Source organism: Emys orbicularis, chromosome 4, assembly GCF_028017835.1.
Source record: "Emys orbicularis isolate rEmyOrb1 chromosome 4, rEmyOrb1.hap1, whole genome shotgun sequence".
Lineage (NCBI taxonomy): Eukaryota > Metazoa > Chordata > Testudines > Emydidae > Emys > Emys orbicularis.
Genome location: NC_088686.1, coordinates 3,808,752 through 3,824,106, shown reverse-complemented (window position 1 = coordinate 3,824,106; position 15,355 = coordinate 3,808,752). Strand labels below are relative to the sequence as shown.

Below are 15,355 nucleotides of genomic sequence, written 5' to 3'. Positions count from 1 at the left end.
GCCCCTGCGGCGGAGTGGGGGGCGCGGCGCAGCAAGATGGCGGTGGCCCCGCCGCGGCAGTGGAGCGCCGAAGAGCTGCGCAGCGAGGCGCTGCCCAAGAAGGACCTGATCAAGTTCCTGCAGGAGCACGCGGCGCAGGCGGTACGGGAGGGGGAGGGGCTCGCGGCGCAGGGGTACGGGGGGAGGGGCGCGGGGCACGCGGCGGGCCGCTCCCGCGCGCCAGAGGGCAGCTGTGCAAAGCTTGGCCGGACCCCACGATCCGCCCCAGCCCGCCCCCCCCCGGCCGGACCCCACGATCCGCCCCAGTCCCCCCCTCCCCCCGCCTCACCCCGGCCAGACCCCACGATCCGCCCCAGTTCCCCCCTCCCCCCGCCTCACCCCGGCCGGACCCCACGATCCGCCCCAGTCCCCCCCTCCCCCCGCCTCACCCCGGCCAGACCCCACGATCCGCCCCAGTTCCCCCCTCCCCCCGCCTCACCCCGGCCAGACCCCACGATCCGCCCCAGTTCCCCCCTCCCCCCGCCTCACCCCGGCCGGACCCCACGATCCGCCCCAGTCCCCCCCTCCCCCCGCCTCACCCCGGCCAGACCCCACGATCCGCCCCAGTTCCCCCCTCCCCCCGCCTCACCCCGGCCGGACCCCACGATCCGCCCCAGTCCCCCCCTTCCCCCGCCTCACCCCGGCCAGACCCCACGATCCGCCCCAGTCCCCCCCTCCCCCCGCCTCACCCCGGCCGGACCCCACGATCCGCCCCAGCTTCCCCCCCGCCTCACCCCGGCCGGACCCCACGATCCGCCCCAGCCCGCCCCCCCCCGGCCGGACCCCACGATCCGCCCCAGTCCCCCCCTCCCCCCGCCTCACCCCGGCCAGACCCCACGATCCGCCCCAGTTCCCCCCTCCCCCCGCCTCACCCCGGCCGGACCCCACAATCCGCCCCAGTCCCCCCCTCCCCCCGCCTCACCCCGGCCAGACCCCACGATCCGCCCCAGTCCCCCCCTCCCCCCGCCTCACCCCGGCCGGACCCCACGATCCGCCCCAGCCCGCCCCCCCCCGGCCGGACCCCACGATCCGCCCCAGTCCCCCCCTCCCCCCGCCTCACCCCGGCCAGACCCCACGATCCGCCCCAGTTCCCCCCTCCCCCCGCCTCACCCCGGCCGGACCCCACGATCCGCCCCAGTCCCCCCCTTCCCCCGCCTCACCCCGGCCGGACCCCACGATCCGCCCCAGTCCCCCCCTCCCCCCGCCTCACCCCGGCCGGACCCCACGATCCGCCCCAGCTTCCCCCCCGCCTCACCCCGGCCGGACCCCACGATCCGCCCCAGCTTCCCCCCCGCCTCACCCCGGCCGGACCCCACGATCCGCCCCAGCCCGCCTCACCCCGGCCGGACCCCACGATCCCCCCCAGCTTCCCCCCCGCCTCACCCCGGCCGGACCCCACGATCCGCCCCAGCCCCGCCCCCCCCCCCCCCGCCTCACCCCGGCCGGACCCCACGATCCGCCCCAGCCCGCCCCCCCCCCGCTTCACCCCGGCCGGACCCCACGATCCGCCCCAGTTCCCCCCTCCCCCCGCCTCATCCCGGCCGGACCCCACGATCCGCCCCAGCGCCCGCCCTCCCCCCGCCTCATCCCGGCCGGACCCCACGATCCGCCCCAGCGCCCGCCCTCCCCCCGCCTCATCCCGGCCGGACCCCACGGTCCGCCCCAGTCCCCCCTCCCCCCGCCTCATCCCGGCCGGACCCCACGGTCCGCCCCAGTCCCCCCTCCCCCCGCCTCATCCCGGCCGGACCCCACGGTCCGCCCCAGTCCCCCCTCCCCCTGCCTCACCCGGCAGGACCCCACGATCCACCCCAGCTTCCTCACCCTGGCCGGACCCCACGATCCGCCCCAGCGCCCGCCTCATCCCGGCCGGACCCCATGGTCTGCCCCAACGCGCCCCCCCCCCCCCCCCCGCCTCACCCGGGCAGGACCCCACGATCCTCCCCAGCCCGTCCCCCCCCCCCCCCCCCGCTGCCTCACCCCGGTTGGACCCTACGATCCTCCCCAGCCCGTCCCCCCCGCCTCACCCCACCTGGACCCCATGATCCTCCCCAGCCCACACCCCCCAACTCACCCCAGCAGGACCCCATGACCACCTCCATCTCTACCTTGGCTAGATTCCATGATCCACCCTCACTCCCCAGGCTGCCCCGTCTCTCCACTCCACCCCATGACACCCCCACCTCTGACTCCACCCTGGCCGGGCACACCCCCCCCGGGCACCCCAAGGGTGTGACAGGTCCATCCCGTGAGAGCCCCCAACTCCCCGAGTGCAACCTGCCACTCCCAGCGATGCCAGCACCCCAGGGCCCTTTCGGGGCAGACTGTAGGCGCCGTGCTTGACACGGAAAGCCCTGGCAACTCAGCTAAATTTCCCCCTCTTGTCTCTAGTTTCTTGCAGAACACAAGTTACTGGGGCAAATAAAAAACGTGGCCAAGACTGCGACCAAGGACCAGTTAGTTACGGCCTATAACCAGCTCTTTGAAACTCAGGTGGGTACCTGCCTCTCCTGGGCCTGTGTGGGACAAAGAGCCCCTCCTTATAGTGCTTGCTTGTGACTGAGAACACAGATGGTTTTCGCTCTAGCCTCATTTCCATGTTCTCCAAACCATTTGGCTGAATTGTTCTGTAGCTGAAGCATATTTTTGTTTTTGAAAGTTTGAGCAAAATTTTTGCTACTTTTCATTTGTGTGGGAAAATAGTATTCATCTATTTAAAGGGATGCTGTCAACTTCACAATCACACTTGCATTGGAATAGTGTGTGCCTGTTGTGATTCCTAAGGCAGTCATTTGTAACTGAAAGATTCCATCTTTTGTTGATCATTTGTTCTTCCTCTCTCATGCACACTTTTGCTAATAACAGCAGCCACAAAATTGGAACTGAAGAGACAGATAGTGTGTGCTCACAGAGGAAGGGGCTAGAGGGGAAAGAGTCTGATACTGCTTTCAGATCTCAACAAAGGGCCTTCTGAACATCATTAAGGGAACAGAAACACCCAGATATTTGATAAAAATAACTTAAAAATTATGTGCATGTTATTTATAGGGTGTGCTATCAGAAACACTACTTGCTCGCTTTAGTTGAAAAAAAATCAAGTTGATAGAACTTTTTAAAAGGGTATTACCACAATTCACAGAATAACACAAACACGGATGAAGTTTGATAGCTGACACTTGGTATATATTTTTTTTAATCTAGAGCAGTGGTTCTCAAACGTTTGTACTGGTGACCCCTTTCACATAGCAAGCCTCTGAGTGCGGTCCCCCTTATAAATTAAAAACCCATTTTAATATATTTAACACCATTATAAATGCTGGAAGCAAAGCAGGGTTTGTGGTGGAGGTTGACAGCTTGCGACTCCCCACGTAATAACCTCGCGACCCCCTGAGGGGTCCCGACCCCCAGTTTGAGAACCCCTGATCTAGAGGAACATATTTTGATTGTGCATGCCCTTCGAAGCAAATTAAGATAACCAGTCATACAAATATGTCCTGTGCATCTTCAGTTGTCAGAAACAGTGTGACATCTTTTATCCTTTATAAATATCCTGCATCATTATACATATTTAAATAACTTTCAGTTTGCAGTGTTTTAGCCACATTGATCCCAGGTTATTAGAGAGATAGGGTGGGTGAGGTAATATCTTTTATTGGACCAACTTCTAGTGGTGAAAGAGGCCAGCTTTCAAGCTACATAGGCTCTTCTTCAGGTTTGGGAAAGGTACTCAGAGCATTGCAACTAAATACAAAGTAGAACAGATTGTTTAGCATAAGTAGTTACATATTCTAATCTAAGAGACCATTCAAGGTGAAGTGGCCCTTTAGTACCTCCCACAACACACCTCTCAAGATCCCTGAATCCTACACATGCCTATCACAACAGGCGGCGTACCTCATCCAGCACACTAAATGCCCCAATAACAACTATGTGGGTGAAACCAGACAGTCGCTATTCTCTTGAATGAACTCTCACAGAAAAATGATAAAAGATCACCTGTGGGCAAACACTTTTCATGACATGATCACCCCATATCTGACCTCAGTCCTCATCCTCAAAGGAAACCTGTACAACACCTTCAAAAGACGAGCCTGGGAGCTTAAATTCATAATTTTGCTAGACATTAAAAAAATCATGGTCCTAATAAAGACACTGGATTCCAGGCTTATTACAACATTCTGTAACCCACTAATCCCCCTTCTTTGTCTTATGACTGGAGCAGTGTTATCTGGCCACTTCACTTTGAAAGGTCTTTTAGAGTATGTTAACTACTTATGCTAAACAATCTGTTCCACCTTGTATTTAGCTGTGACACTCTAAGTACCTTTCCCAGATCAGAAGAACAACTCTGTGTACTTGAAAGCTTCTTTTTCACCAACAGAAGTTGGTCCAATAAAAGATATTACCTCACTCCCCATGTCTCTCTTGTGTTTCAATTACATTGTAGAGCCTTAATACTGCTGACTATTGGAATCCATGGTTGTTTCCCCTCCAGAATTGGTCCTTTAGTGTATAAAAGTTGTAAAGTAGATTTTTGACAACCTTCTGAAGGATTTCCTATCCTATTATGTAGCAGGTAATGATAAATGCTTTCCTTACAGCGCTTTAAAGGCATAGAGAGTGCAGCTAAAGTGACGGAACAGGTAAAGAATATCAAGATTGATGAAGACAAGGCAAAAGAAACTAAGCCTGAAGAGACTGTTGATGAGGTTTGTATAGAAAACTACTCTTTCTTAGATTAGGACTACTGCCTATGTCAGTGGTTCTTAACCTGGGGTGCACACACCTGCTGGGGGTGTGAGATGCCCTTTCTGGGGGTGCAAGACATGCCAGATTTTTTTAGATGGTAAATCATCAAAAACACAAATTAAGCACAGGCACATAAGTACAACTACAATTAAGAACAGGCACGTAAGTACAACTACTTTGTTTCATCAAACCTGTGTATTTATTAACATTATACATTTTTTAACGATTACTGTAATATACAAACAAAAATATATCTAGGTTTTAGGGGTGCGAGAACATATTTTGATTTTTGATAAGGGGTGCGAGAACATATTTTGAGAACGAAAGGGCTGCAGGCTGCAGTAAAGGTTAAGAACCACTGGCCTATGTAGTAGAACAAATGCTTTTGAAACCTTGAATGATACAAGGTAGAGAATTTGAGTGGGCTGGGTTGAGGGGGATTGCTAATAGAGTGTGCAGCCTGGAATGGATCCAGAAATTGATTCTGAAATTGTTTAAGCTGAACAGAACAGCTCTTGGAAGTGAAGTGATATGGCGGACAAACATTCACTAGTTGTAACTTTGGTTGGATGGCAGTATCCAAGCAGAAAGTGTTAATATTACTGCAAAATGTTTCTTTTATGGGTACAATGTATCCCCTCAGCATTTTCTCTCTTGTTGGAATAGTCACTAACTGGACTGGGGTATATTTGAGGGCCAAAGCCCCAATGAAGAAACTTTCAGTGATGTTAAGAGAGCTGATCAACTTAACAAACTGGTAAAGAGAAATTGAGTGCTCTTGGTTTGCTTTCTCACCAGAAGTGACTGCTGTGAAGTGTCTATTTATAAGTTGTTGTTCTTCATAAGTCTGTATTGGTAGTTTTCTGGAAGACCCTCATCTGATTAAAAAACGGGACCTTGATTCAACTTCTCACTTACCCAGCATATTTTGAGCCAGTAGTCATTCTCATGCAGATTTCTCTCCAAAGTTTTAAATAACTTTGACATCAGGACCAACCTTGGTTTGGCAGAGACTACATGTATATAACCCTTTCCTTCCCAAAGGGTGCTCAAGTATGGTACAGACTATATTAATTTAAAAGCATATATGGGTGCTGTTCACCTTAGTATCTGGATGTGGTTCATTCAGTGGCTTAAACTCAATTAACTTCAGTTGGTGCATCTTGTGCTTTGTTGGTAACTTGGGACGAGTCATTAAGGTTGTGGTAATTCTCTATTTCTATCTTAATTCAGGGTCCACCAAAATATACAAAGTCAATTCTGAAAAAGGGGGATAAAACTAACTTCCCCAAAAAAGGAGATGTCGTTCATTGCTGGTATACGGGAAAGTTACAGGATGGGACTGTCTTCGATACCAATATTCAAACAAGTAAGGTCACACGGATAACAAGGTCTTGCAGGTTTAAAGAGTTCAGATGGTTTACACTACATATGAGTGGAAGAAATTAGCTGGAATGCTAGTCACCACGTTGTCTTGTTGGACAATGTTTATGCTTCTTAAAGGCTTGAATGGCCTGGGTCCTCAGAAACTGCTTCTGCCCCTGTGTCCTGTTGAGATCAGGGTCTTCTTGCTGTCAGTTCTTGGGGTGAATCTTTCCAAGCGAGAAAACAGGGTATTCTCTGAGGACTCACTTTTATAACATGATCCCTGCATCTTGCCATAGGTTAAGTGTGGTATTTCCAGGCCATGGATAATGTGAGAGAGACTGATTTAGTCAGGCCTGTGGCTCTGCAGAAGGGCAGAGATAAATACTTTTAATTCAGAAAACTCTGTTTAGCTATAGAACCTGAGTGGTGGTAGCTTATTTAGCTGCCCAAGCAGACAGCTTGTATAATATTTATCAGTTTAATGCAGAGGTGCTTTGGGGATAATTGTGTAAAACACACAGCTTATGCGGGAGACAAGTGCTAGAAATGTACATTTGGCAGCAGTTTTATAGCACTGTTAAAAGTAATAGGTTGTAATAATAAATAATTATAATAATAATTAATGGAGATATCCCATCTCCTAGAACTGGAAGGGACCTTGAAAGGTCATCAAGTCCAGCCCCCTGCCTTCACTAGCAGGACCAAGTACTGATTTTGCCCCAGATCCCCAAGTGGCCCCCTCAAGGATTGAACTCACAACCCTGGGTTTAGCAGGCCAATGCTCAAACCACTGAGCTATCCCTCCCCCCCAATAGTGCAATACTATGCAAGGTTCAGGTCATTGTTTTACAATCTGTTTTTCTGCTCCAGACATTCCATAGAAATAGATCTTCCCTGTTTGTTACATCAATATCAGCTCTGGTGCAACTTCACTGGTTTAAAGAAACTATGGGCACTTGCATCAAGACTGAATTTGCCCCATTGTTTTCTATTTAACTGCTATTTTGAATGATTACATTATATGAAACATGGGGAAATCCATTTATAGCTCATCTATAATGTATATCTTGGTGCAGTAGATATTTGTGGTGCATAACTGTAGTGGTAATTCTAATCAGAAATGTTAGTGTGAGCTAGTTAATGATTTAACTCTGGCCAGATAAATGTATATACAAGTGTCTTTCAGGTTCAAAGAAGAAAAAAGGAGCCAAACCTTTAAGCTTCAAAGTTGGTGTAGGAAAAGTTATCAGAGGCGTAAGTAAACCATATAAAGTCTGTCAGTGTGTCAAAGTCTGATGAAGTCCTCAGTCTGTAGGCTTACCCCTTGGTGTGCATCTGTTGGGTGCTTCTCTGGATTGTCTGGGGAAGCGAGTGAGTTTATGCCAGTAATAGGTTATATTTCAGTTTTTATATAAATGCCCTCATCTAACTTCTCAGTCTAGGCCCTCCCCATAACTAAACCTGTGGACAGCAGTATTAGAGTGTATGATCTTTGGGTCAGAGACAGTGTTTTAGATATTTGTACTGCACGTAGCACAGTGAGCCTTGATTGGAGCCCCTGCGTACGACAGGCTGCGATCTGGGCCGGGGCTTAGGGCCCAGATCCACAGTGGTATGCAGGTGCCTAATCCCCATGGGTCCAGACCTTAGGCACCTGATTGACAGGCTGAAGGGAGGCACCTCTCTCTGCTTGGAATTCTCCACTGTGATACCTCTCCTGGAGTCAGGGCCAAGCGAGATCAGCCTTTCCTTGTGATATGGAGAGAGACAGGCCACCACCCCACTATAGCCAATAGCCCAGTGGTCAGGGCACTCACGTGGGATGCAAGGGTCCTGTTTTCAGATCCCTGCACTCTCTGATTTGGAGCAGGTCTCCCATGTTCCAATTGAGTGCCCGGGGGGGAGGGGTTTATCTCTATAAATAATTAATATTCATTAGGCCAGTGAGAGAGTTAGTGAGTATCTCAATACCCAAATGGTTAGGGAGTCAGGTTCAGGTCCCTGCTCCGGTGAATAGTCAGGTTTTTTTACATAGTGGACCAGCACCAACAGAAGAGATAGACCTGCCACAGACTAGTCAGGCGCTCAGTGGTTAGGGCACTCTCCTGGGATGTGGGGGCCCTGGGCCCAAATCCCTGCTCCAGATCAGGCTGAGTGGCCGTCACACTAGCCAGGTCAGGGCCCTAACCACGGAGCTGTTGGGTATTCTGATACAGATAGGCAGCCCCCAGAATTCCCAGCTTTGCCCTGGGTTGTCGTATGCAGGTTAGGTCTGCTGAGAGCATACATACCAGTCGCCCTGCAGGCGAGAGATGCGGAGGAATCCGATAAGGCTTGCCTGAGCCAGGGCTCCGACCAGCTTGCCCACCAGTGGAAACCTATGCACGTAGTGGTGATTTAGGCGCCTAGAGGATTTGGTGGCAGCTGAGTGGTGGTTTTGTGAATGTCAATTGTGCCTAAAGAGGCATCTAGGCATCCAAGTCCCTTGTGCATCTAGCCCTACCACAATGCAGTATGTGCTGGTTCCAGTAACCTGACAAGTCAGTCGACATATCCTTGTCTCCCACCAGAGCTCCTCTTCTACCCACTCAGTCACCCCTCACGCCAAAGCTAAACAGACAAGCTAAACAGTATCCTGAAAGTCCCCACGCTCTGGTGCGTGTCATGTTGTGAGAAGAACAGTTGTGTGTCTGGATTTCACTTCAGAACTCTGAAGAGCTGATCATGCTTCTTTGTACTTAAGCTTGATCCTTGCACAGGGCACAGCATGGAGCTCCAGATGGTCACTAGTGCACGTGAAGGCTGCTTTTAAAACGATGGGTAGCTAAGTAAAGCACTAGGTATAGTCCTCTGGGCAAAGCAGATGTGTCAAGCCTTTTACACGACTGCCTGCCTACTTATCCTGGAGAGCCTAGAGAATAGGGGCAGGTGTGGATGCAGTGTGGGTGTGTCTGAGGAGATGTGGGTGTATCCTCTTACAATGAAGTGCTTAGCTACAGCCATACTCTTTGCCTCCCATCTGCTCCTGGGCAGCAGTAACTTGGTGGCTTCTCAGTGCAGGATCAGGTTCCTCACCAGTGCTGTGTACGACCGCTGTGGCTCTGCGTGGATGTACCGTGACAGCTACTCATGGGGGGGGGGACGGACCCCAAAATGTCATTGGTCTTGTGCCCACTGCTGCAAGGAAACACTTGCTTCAGTTTTTTGTGATAAGCTTTAGTCTCTTGCTGTAACACTTCCATGCTTGGATTGCTGCCATACACCTCAAACAGCTGAGATCTGAACACCACCTGTTCATTGTGATAAGCTGATACGGTGCTAAACTCTGAACTCTAGCTAAGAGGTTTGGCATGGGGCGGGACAAGCACTGAGATAAAATTAGTTATCAAACTTTATAAAGCCCGGCTGGATAACAGCTTATCTGTACATCCCAAAATAAGTGGAATCTCTGAAAACAAACTGAGTTTCATACTCTTATTGAAATAAGAAAGATTCGGCTGACTAGTATCTTCACATCAGGGGATAATACACTTCAGAGACTAGTTTCCACTGTTCTGTATGTGCCTGGGCTATAAATGCAAATCAGTGGCAGTAAATCCTAGAACAGCTCTTGAGCAGGTGTTACTGTGGGAACATTTTCATTTTTTAAAAGGAAAAATCCAGTTGTCAAACACAACTGCTTGGAAGGCCATCTGCAGTTAGTTAAGCTGCAAGCTGGGAAGCGTTTACTGGTGTGTGTTCTGGCTCAGAGCCCAGGTACTTAAAAGGATAGAGTTGGAAATGTGGAAATTATATCGTTTTTTGGAAGTTCATGTTACAACATCCTTTTTTTTTTTTAGTGGGATGAAGCTCTGTTGACGATGACTAAAGGGGAGAAGGCTCATCTGGAAATTGAACCTGAATGGGCTTATGGGAAGAAAGGGCAGCCTGATGCCAAGTATCCTTTTACTTGAAAATATGAACAGGATTGAATGTACCTTTTGGGAACATATTTGTTATTCTTAAAGTCTCTTTGCAGTAGGATCTTTCCCTCTGGAAACATATAACCAAGGCCAAGATGGATTTCTGGCGGGGTGTACATTGGCAACATGGTGCTTGAGATGATGGTGTAGAGAGGAGGGGGTTTAGATTTATTAGGAACTGGAGAAACTTTTGGAATAGGGGGAGTCTATACAGGAAGGATGGGCTCCACCTAAACCAAAATGGATCCAGACTGCTGGCACTTACCATTAAAAAGACTGTAGAGCAGTTTTTAAACTAAGAGCTGGGGGAAAGCCAATTTTCTGCAGAGGAACACGTGGATCGGACAGAGACTTCTTAGAGGAGAGTCTACGGATAGAGATTCTCCAGGTTTTAGTCAGGAGGTGAGGATGGAGGAGGATAAAGTATGGGCCAGATCAGACGAGAAACATTCACATAAAAAATAATCTGATACATCAGAAAAGGGCAGACAAATAAACAGAGACGAGTTTTTAAAGTGCTTGTACACAAATGCTAGAAGTCTAACTAATAAGATGGGTGAATTAGAGTGCCTTGTGTTAAAGGAGGATATTGATAGAATAGGCATCACAGAAACCTGGTAGACTGAGGACCATCAATGGGACACAATCATTCTGGGGTACAAAATATATCGGAAGGACAGAACAGGTCATTTGGGGGGGGTGGGGGGTGGTACTATATGTGAAAGAAAATGTAGACTCAAATGAAGTACAAATCTTAAATGCATCCATATGTTCCATAGAATCTCTATGGATAGTAATTCCATGCTCTAATAAGAATATAACAGTAGGGATCTATTATCAACCACCTGACCAGGACAGTGATAGTGACGATGAAATGCTAAGGGAGATTAGAGAGGCTATCAAAATAAAGAACTCAATAATAGTGGGGGATTTCAATTATCCCCATATTGACTGGGTACATGTCACCTCAGGACGAAATGCAGACACAAAATTTCTCAATACTTCAAATGACTGCTTCTTAGAGTAGCTGGTACAGGAACCCACAAGGGGAGAGGCAATTTTCGATTTAGTCCTGAGTGGAGCACAGGATCTGGTCCAAGAGGTAACTATAACAGGACCGCTTGGAAATAGTAACCATAATATAATAACATTTAACATTCCTGTGGTGGGAGGAACATCTCAACAGCCCAACAGTGTGGCATTTAATTTCAGAAAGGGGAACTATGCAAAAATGAGGAGGTTAAACAGAAATTAAAAGGTACAGTGACTAGAGAGAAATCCCTGCAAGCTGCATGGATGCTTTTCAAAGACACCATAATAGAGGCCCAATTTAAATGTATACCCCAAATTAAAAAACACAGTAAAAGAACTAAAAAAGCCACCGTGGCTTAACAACCACGTAAAAGAAGCAGTGAGAGATAAAAAGGTATCTTTTAAAATGTAGAAGTCAAATCCTAGTGAGGTAAATAGAAAGGAGCATAAACCCTGCCAAATTAAGTGTAAAAATGTAATAAGAAAAGCCAAAGAGGAGTTTGAAGAACAGCTAGCCAAAAACTCCAAAGGTAATAACAAAATGTTTTTTAAGTATATCAGAAGCAGGAAGCCTGCTAAACAACCAGTGGGGCCCCTGGACGATTGAGATACAAAAGGAGCGCTTAAAGACGATAAAGTCATTGCGGAGAAACTAAATGAATTCTTTGCTTCAGTCTTCATGGCTGAGGATGTTAGGGAGATTCCCAAACCTGAGCTGTCTTTTGTAAGTGACAAATCTGAGGAATTGTCACAGATTAAAGTGTCACTAGAGGAGGTTTTGGAACTAATTGATAAACTTAACAGTAACAAGTCACCGGGACCAGATGGCATTCACCCAAGAGTTTTGAAAGAACTCAAATGTGAAATTGCGGAAGTGTTAACTGTGGTTTGTAACTTGTTCTTTAAATCGGCTTCTGTACCCAATGACTGGAAGATAGCTAATGTAACGCCAATATTTTAAAAGGGCTCTAGAGGTGATCCCAGCAATTACAGACTGGTAAGTCTAACGTCAGTACTGGGCAAATTAGTTGAAACAATCATAAAGAATAAAATTGTCAAACACATAGAAGAACATAAATTGTTGGACAAAAGTCAACCTGGTTTCTGTAAAGGGAAATCACATCTTACTAATCTATTAGAGTTCTTTGAAGGGGTCAACAAATGTGGACAAGGGGGATCCAGTGGACATAGTGTACTTGGATTTTCAGAAAGCCTTTGACAAGATTCCTCATCACGGGTTCATAAGCTGTCATGGTACAAGAGGGAAGGTTCTCTCATGGATCAGTAACTGGTTTAAGTAGGGTGACCATATTTCCCTATGCTGAATACAGGACACCTGGTAAAATAACTCGTATTCAAGCGAGTTAAATGGCAATCAGTCAGAATTATGCAGTACAAACATTCAGATTAACATCCAGTTGACTGAGCCCCTGTTAAAAAGAAATACTGCGGAGTTGGATTCTTTTTATTTACTTTCTTATCTTTAAAGCTTTAGGGTTCACATGGGGAGAGGTGACACACACACACATTCCCGTACACCCCCTCTCACATGGGGCGGGGAGGGGGGTGACCAACCGACCTGACCCTCCCTGCCCAGCCCTCTCCGCCCTCAATGCCTGGCTGGGCCCTCGGGACAGACCCGCCTCTCCGGGTACTTGGAACACTGGGGGGGCACGCAGGGTCACATGCCTCCCCCTCCCCCCACATTTCTGCCAAGGTTGACACCAGAATGTAGCCAGCAGCAGCCTTTCAGCACTGTGCGGGAGGGAAGGGATGGGATCTGCGTCCGGCTGTGGGCGAGGGATGACCTGGCCTGAGTCTTTACAGAGCTCATCTCTTCTCCTGCCTGCACAGTGTTGAAAGGCACCTGACACTTCCAGGCTGCTGCTGGCCACCAACATAACCCAGCCACACTCTATCCCCTGGCTACAGCACGGGCAGGAAGGGGTTAAGCCCTAAGGCTGCATTGTGCACCAGGGCCCAGGGAACCTGACTGCAGGGGCTTCAGCGAACCCAGCCAGAGAGTTGGCTCAGCAGGGGAGGGTGCCTAGGGGATGGAGTAGCCCCGCGCTGCCTGGGGGCAGGACCCAGGGCAGGGGTGGGTGGGTGAAGAGGGTGCGAAGTCCCTGCTTGGCGGGGCTACTGCGGAGCCCCGCCAAGTTCAGGCTGCAAACAGGCTGGAAATCGCTTGTCCCCCCACTCCAGGGCTTTGCTGAGGAGTGGAGAGGCTGCCCTGTGCCAGTGCTGTGTGGGGCTTTGGCACATGCAGGGCTCGGCTCCTGGCCAGTGCCCTAGGCTAGAGGGTCTTGGGCTTTCCCGGGCACCGGCCCAGCCAGAGGCAGTGGGGGAAGGAAGGCGCCTGCTGGCCAGGCTGTTGGTGAGCTGAGTGCTCCGACCAGGGGTTGGTTCTCCGCACAGCTCTGGGAGCGGCATGTGCCCCACTGGGGAGGATATGGGGGAAGCAGGGAGAGGACAGCGAGAGGGGGAGCATGTAAAGGGCCAATGGGTGGGCAGCAGAGGTAATGTAACTGGCTGCTACCTGGCATCTGCCCCCACTCACCAGTTACCGCAGCACGTGCCATCCGGAACAGGATGGGGGGTGGGTCCCTGCTGGCCGAGAGCCAGCATGCAGCAGGGGGAGCGGCCGGCCCCGTGCACTGCATCTTTGCCCCACCACCAGCCTTGCACAGCCACCCTCATGGCTGGCCACTGGACCCCCCCACTCGCCACGGGTGGGTGGGCAGCTGGTGAGTAGTGAACTGGCCAGTAGCAGGACTCGCCAGTACTGATGGGGATGGGAGACAGAAAATACCGGACAATTTGCCTGTTTTTAAGAAGTTGGGACACCTGCAGGGGGTGCTTAAATATGGGACTGTCCCTTTAAAAATGGGACACCTGGTCACCCTAGTTAAAAGATGGTCAGAGATGCAACCCCATGCTCTGGGTGTCCCTAAACCTCTGACTGCCAGAAGTTGGGAGTGGATGACGGGCTGGATCACTCAATTACCTGTTCTGTTCATTCTCTCTGGCACTGACCACCGTCAGAAGACTGGGCTACATGGACCACTGGTCTGACCCAGTCTGGTCGTTCTCATGTTCTTACCAGTCAGGAGGTGGGAGAAAGAGAGAAGTCTGCTGCCATTGTTTCAGTAGCAGTTACGAGAAGAGGAAGTATTGAGATTCAGCTGTGCTTATGTTCCAGAATGCTTCTGGACAGAGGACACAAGGAGCAAATGGGAGTGGGCTGACCTGCTGAACATTCCCTACATCCTACTTGGCTCTGTTCCTTGCTAGATTTTTGTGCTGCTGGTAGGGGGGGGAGAAAGGGAAAATGCCCCCTCTTTGTCTCCAGCCTCTCACCTTGTCCCCCTTTCCCAGAACTAATGGAAAGTAAACAGGAACCCCACTGCAAAACTGCTTGGCCAGACTCCCAGCAGTGCTCACCCTCTGGTTGACATGACTGTTTGGAGGCTACAGTTCTCCCCTTGCTCCTGCTTTTTGGCTCTTTTTGGACCTGCCAATGAGACATGTCGATGCTCTGTCCAGAATCTTGTGCTACTTTCCCCCCTCTTCCTCCTAGAAGCTGAATCAGCACCATTAATAGTACCCTAAAATGGGGAAGATTTATGGCTTTATCCACCTGACCTGCTTCCCTCACTACCCTAGCTGGGCTTTCCAAGGGGGAAAGTCTCATGCCACAAGCATTTCATTAAGACCTTGTGAAACCTGCCTGCCAAACAGTTGACACTGAGTGTTTCATACGATCACTGCCATGTTACAGATATAGTGAGTGATTTAATAGCTTGGGTTTAGTATGTAAACTAGTGGAGGTGAAAACTTTCTTGCCAGAGGTTACTGAAATGTCAAACTGAAGTGTCAGGTTGAACAGCGGGGGGTAAATCACAAGTTATGTCTAGCCAGTTTATACATCCAACTGGATTGTGTTAAAATGTCTTTAACTCTTGTGCAAACAGGATTCCTCCAAATGCAAAGCTCTTTTTTGAAGTTGAATTAGTGGATATTGATTGATATGAAGAACTTGTTTCTTTAGTGCTGTGAATTCATCGATAAGTGAGAAGACATCTGCCAACTGCAATTCTGTTCTTACAGCTTCAGGAAATAGTTACAACCGTGGCCTTTCTGTATTGAAAATCATTGTTTTTTCCCCAATCGCTGTACAGTAAAACATCATTAAAAAAAATAGATTA

The 15,355-nt window shown here is 49.9% G+C and overlaps 1 protein-coding gene across 1 annotated transcript; it reads left to right on the top strand.

Moving 5' to 3' along the window:
- Positions 1-17: 17 nt before the first annotated feature.
- On the top strand, positions 18-15,355 carry FKBP3 (FKBP prolyl isomerase 3). The gene is made up of 7 exons (XM_065403514.1): positions 18-141; positions 2,428-2,529; positions 4,638-4,745; positions 6,019-6,154; positions 7,340-7,407; positions 9,993-10,090; positions 15,122-15,355. The coding sequence occupies exons 1-7, from the start codon at positions 37-39 to the stop codon at positions 15,174-15,176; spliced, it is 672 nt and encodes a 223-aa protein (XP_065259586.1). The 5' UTR covers positions 18-36; the 3' UTR covers positions 15,177-15,355.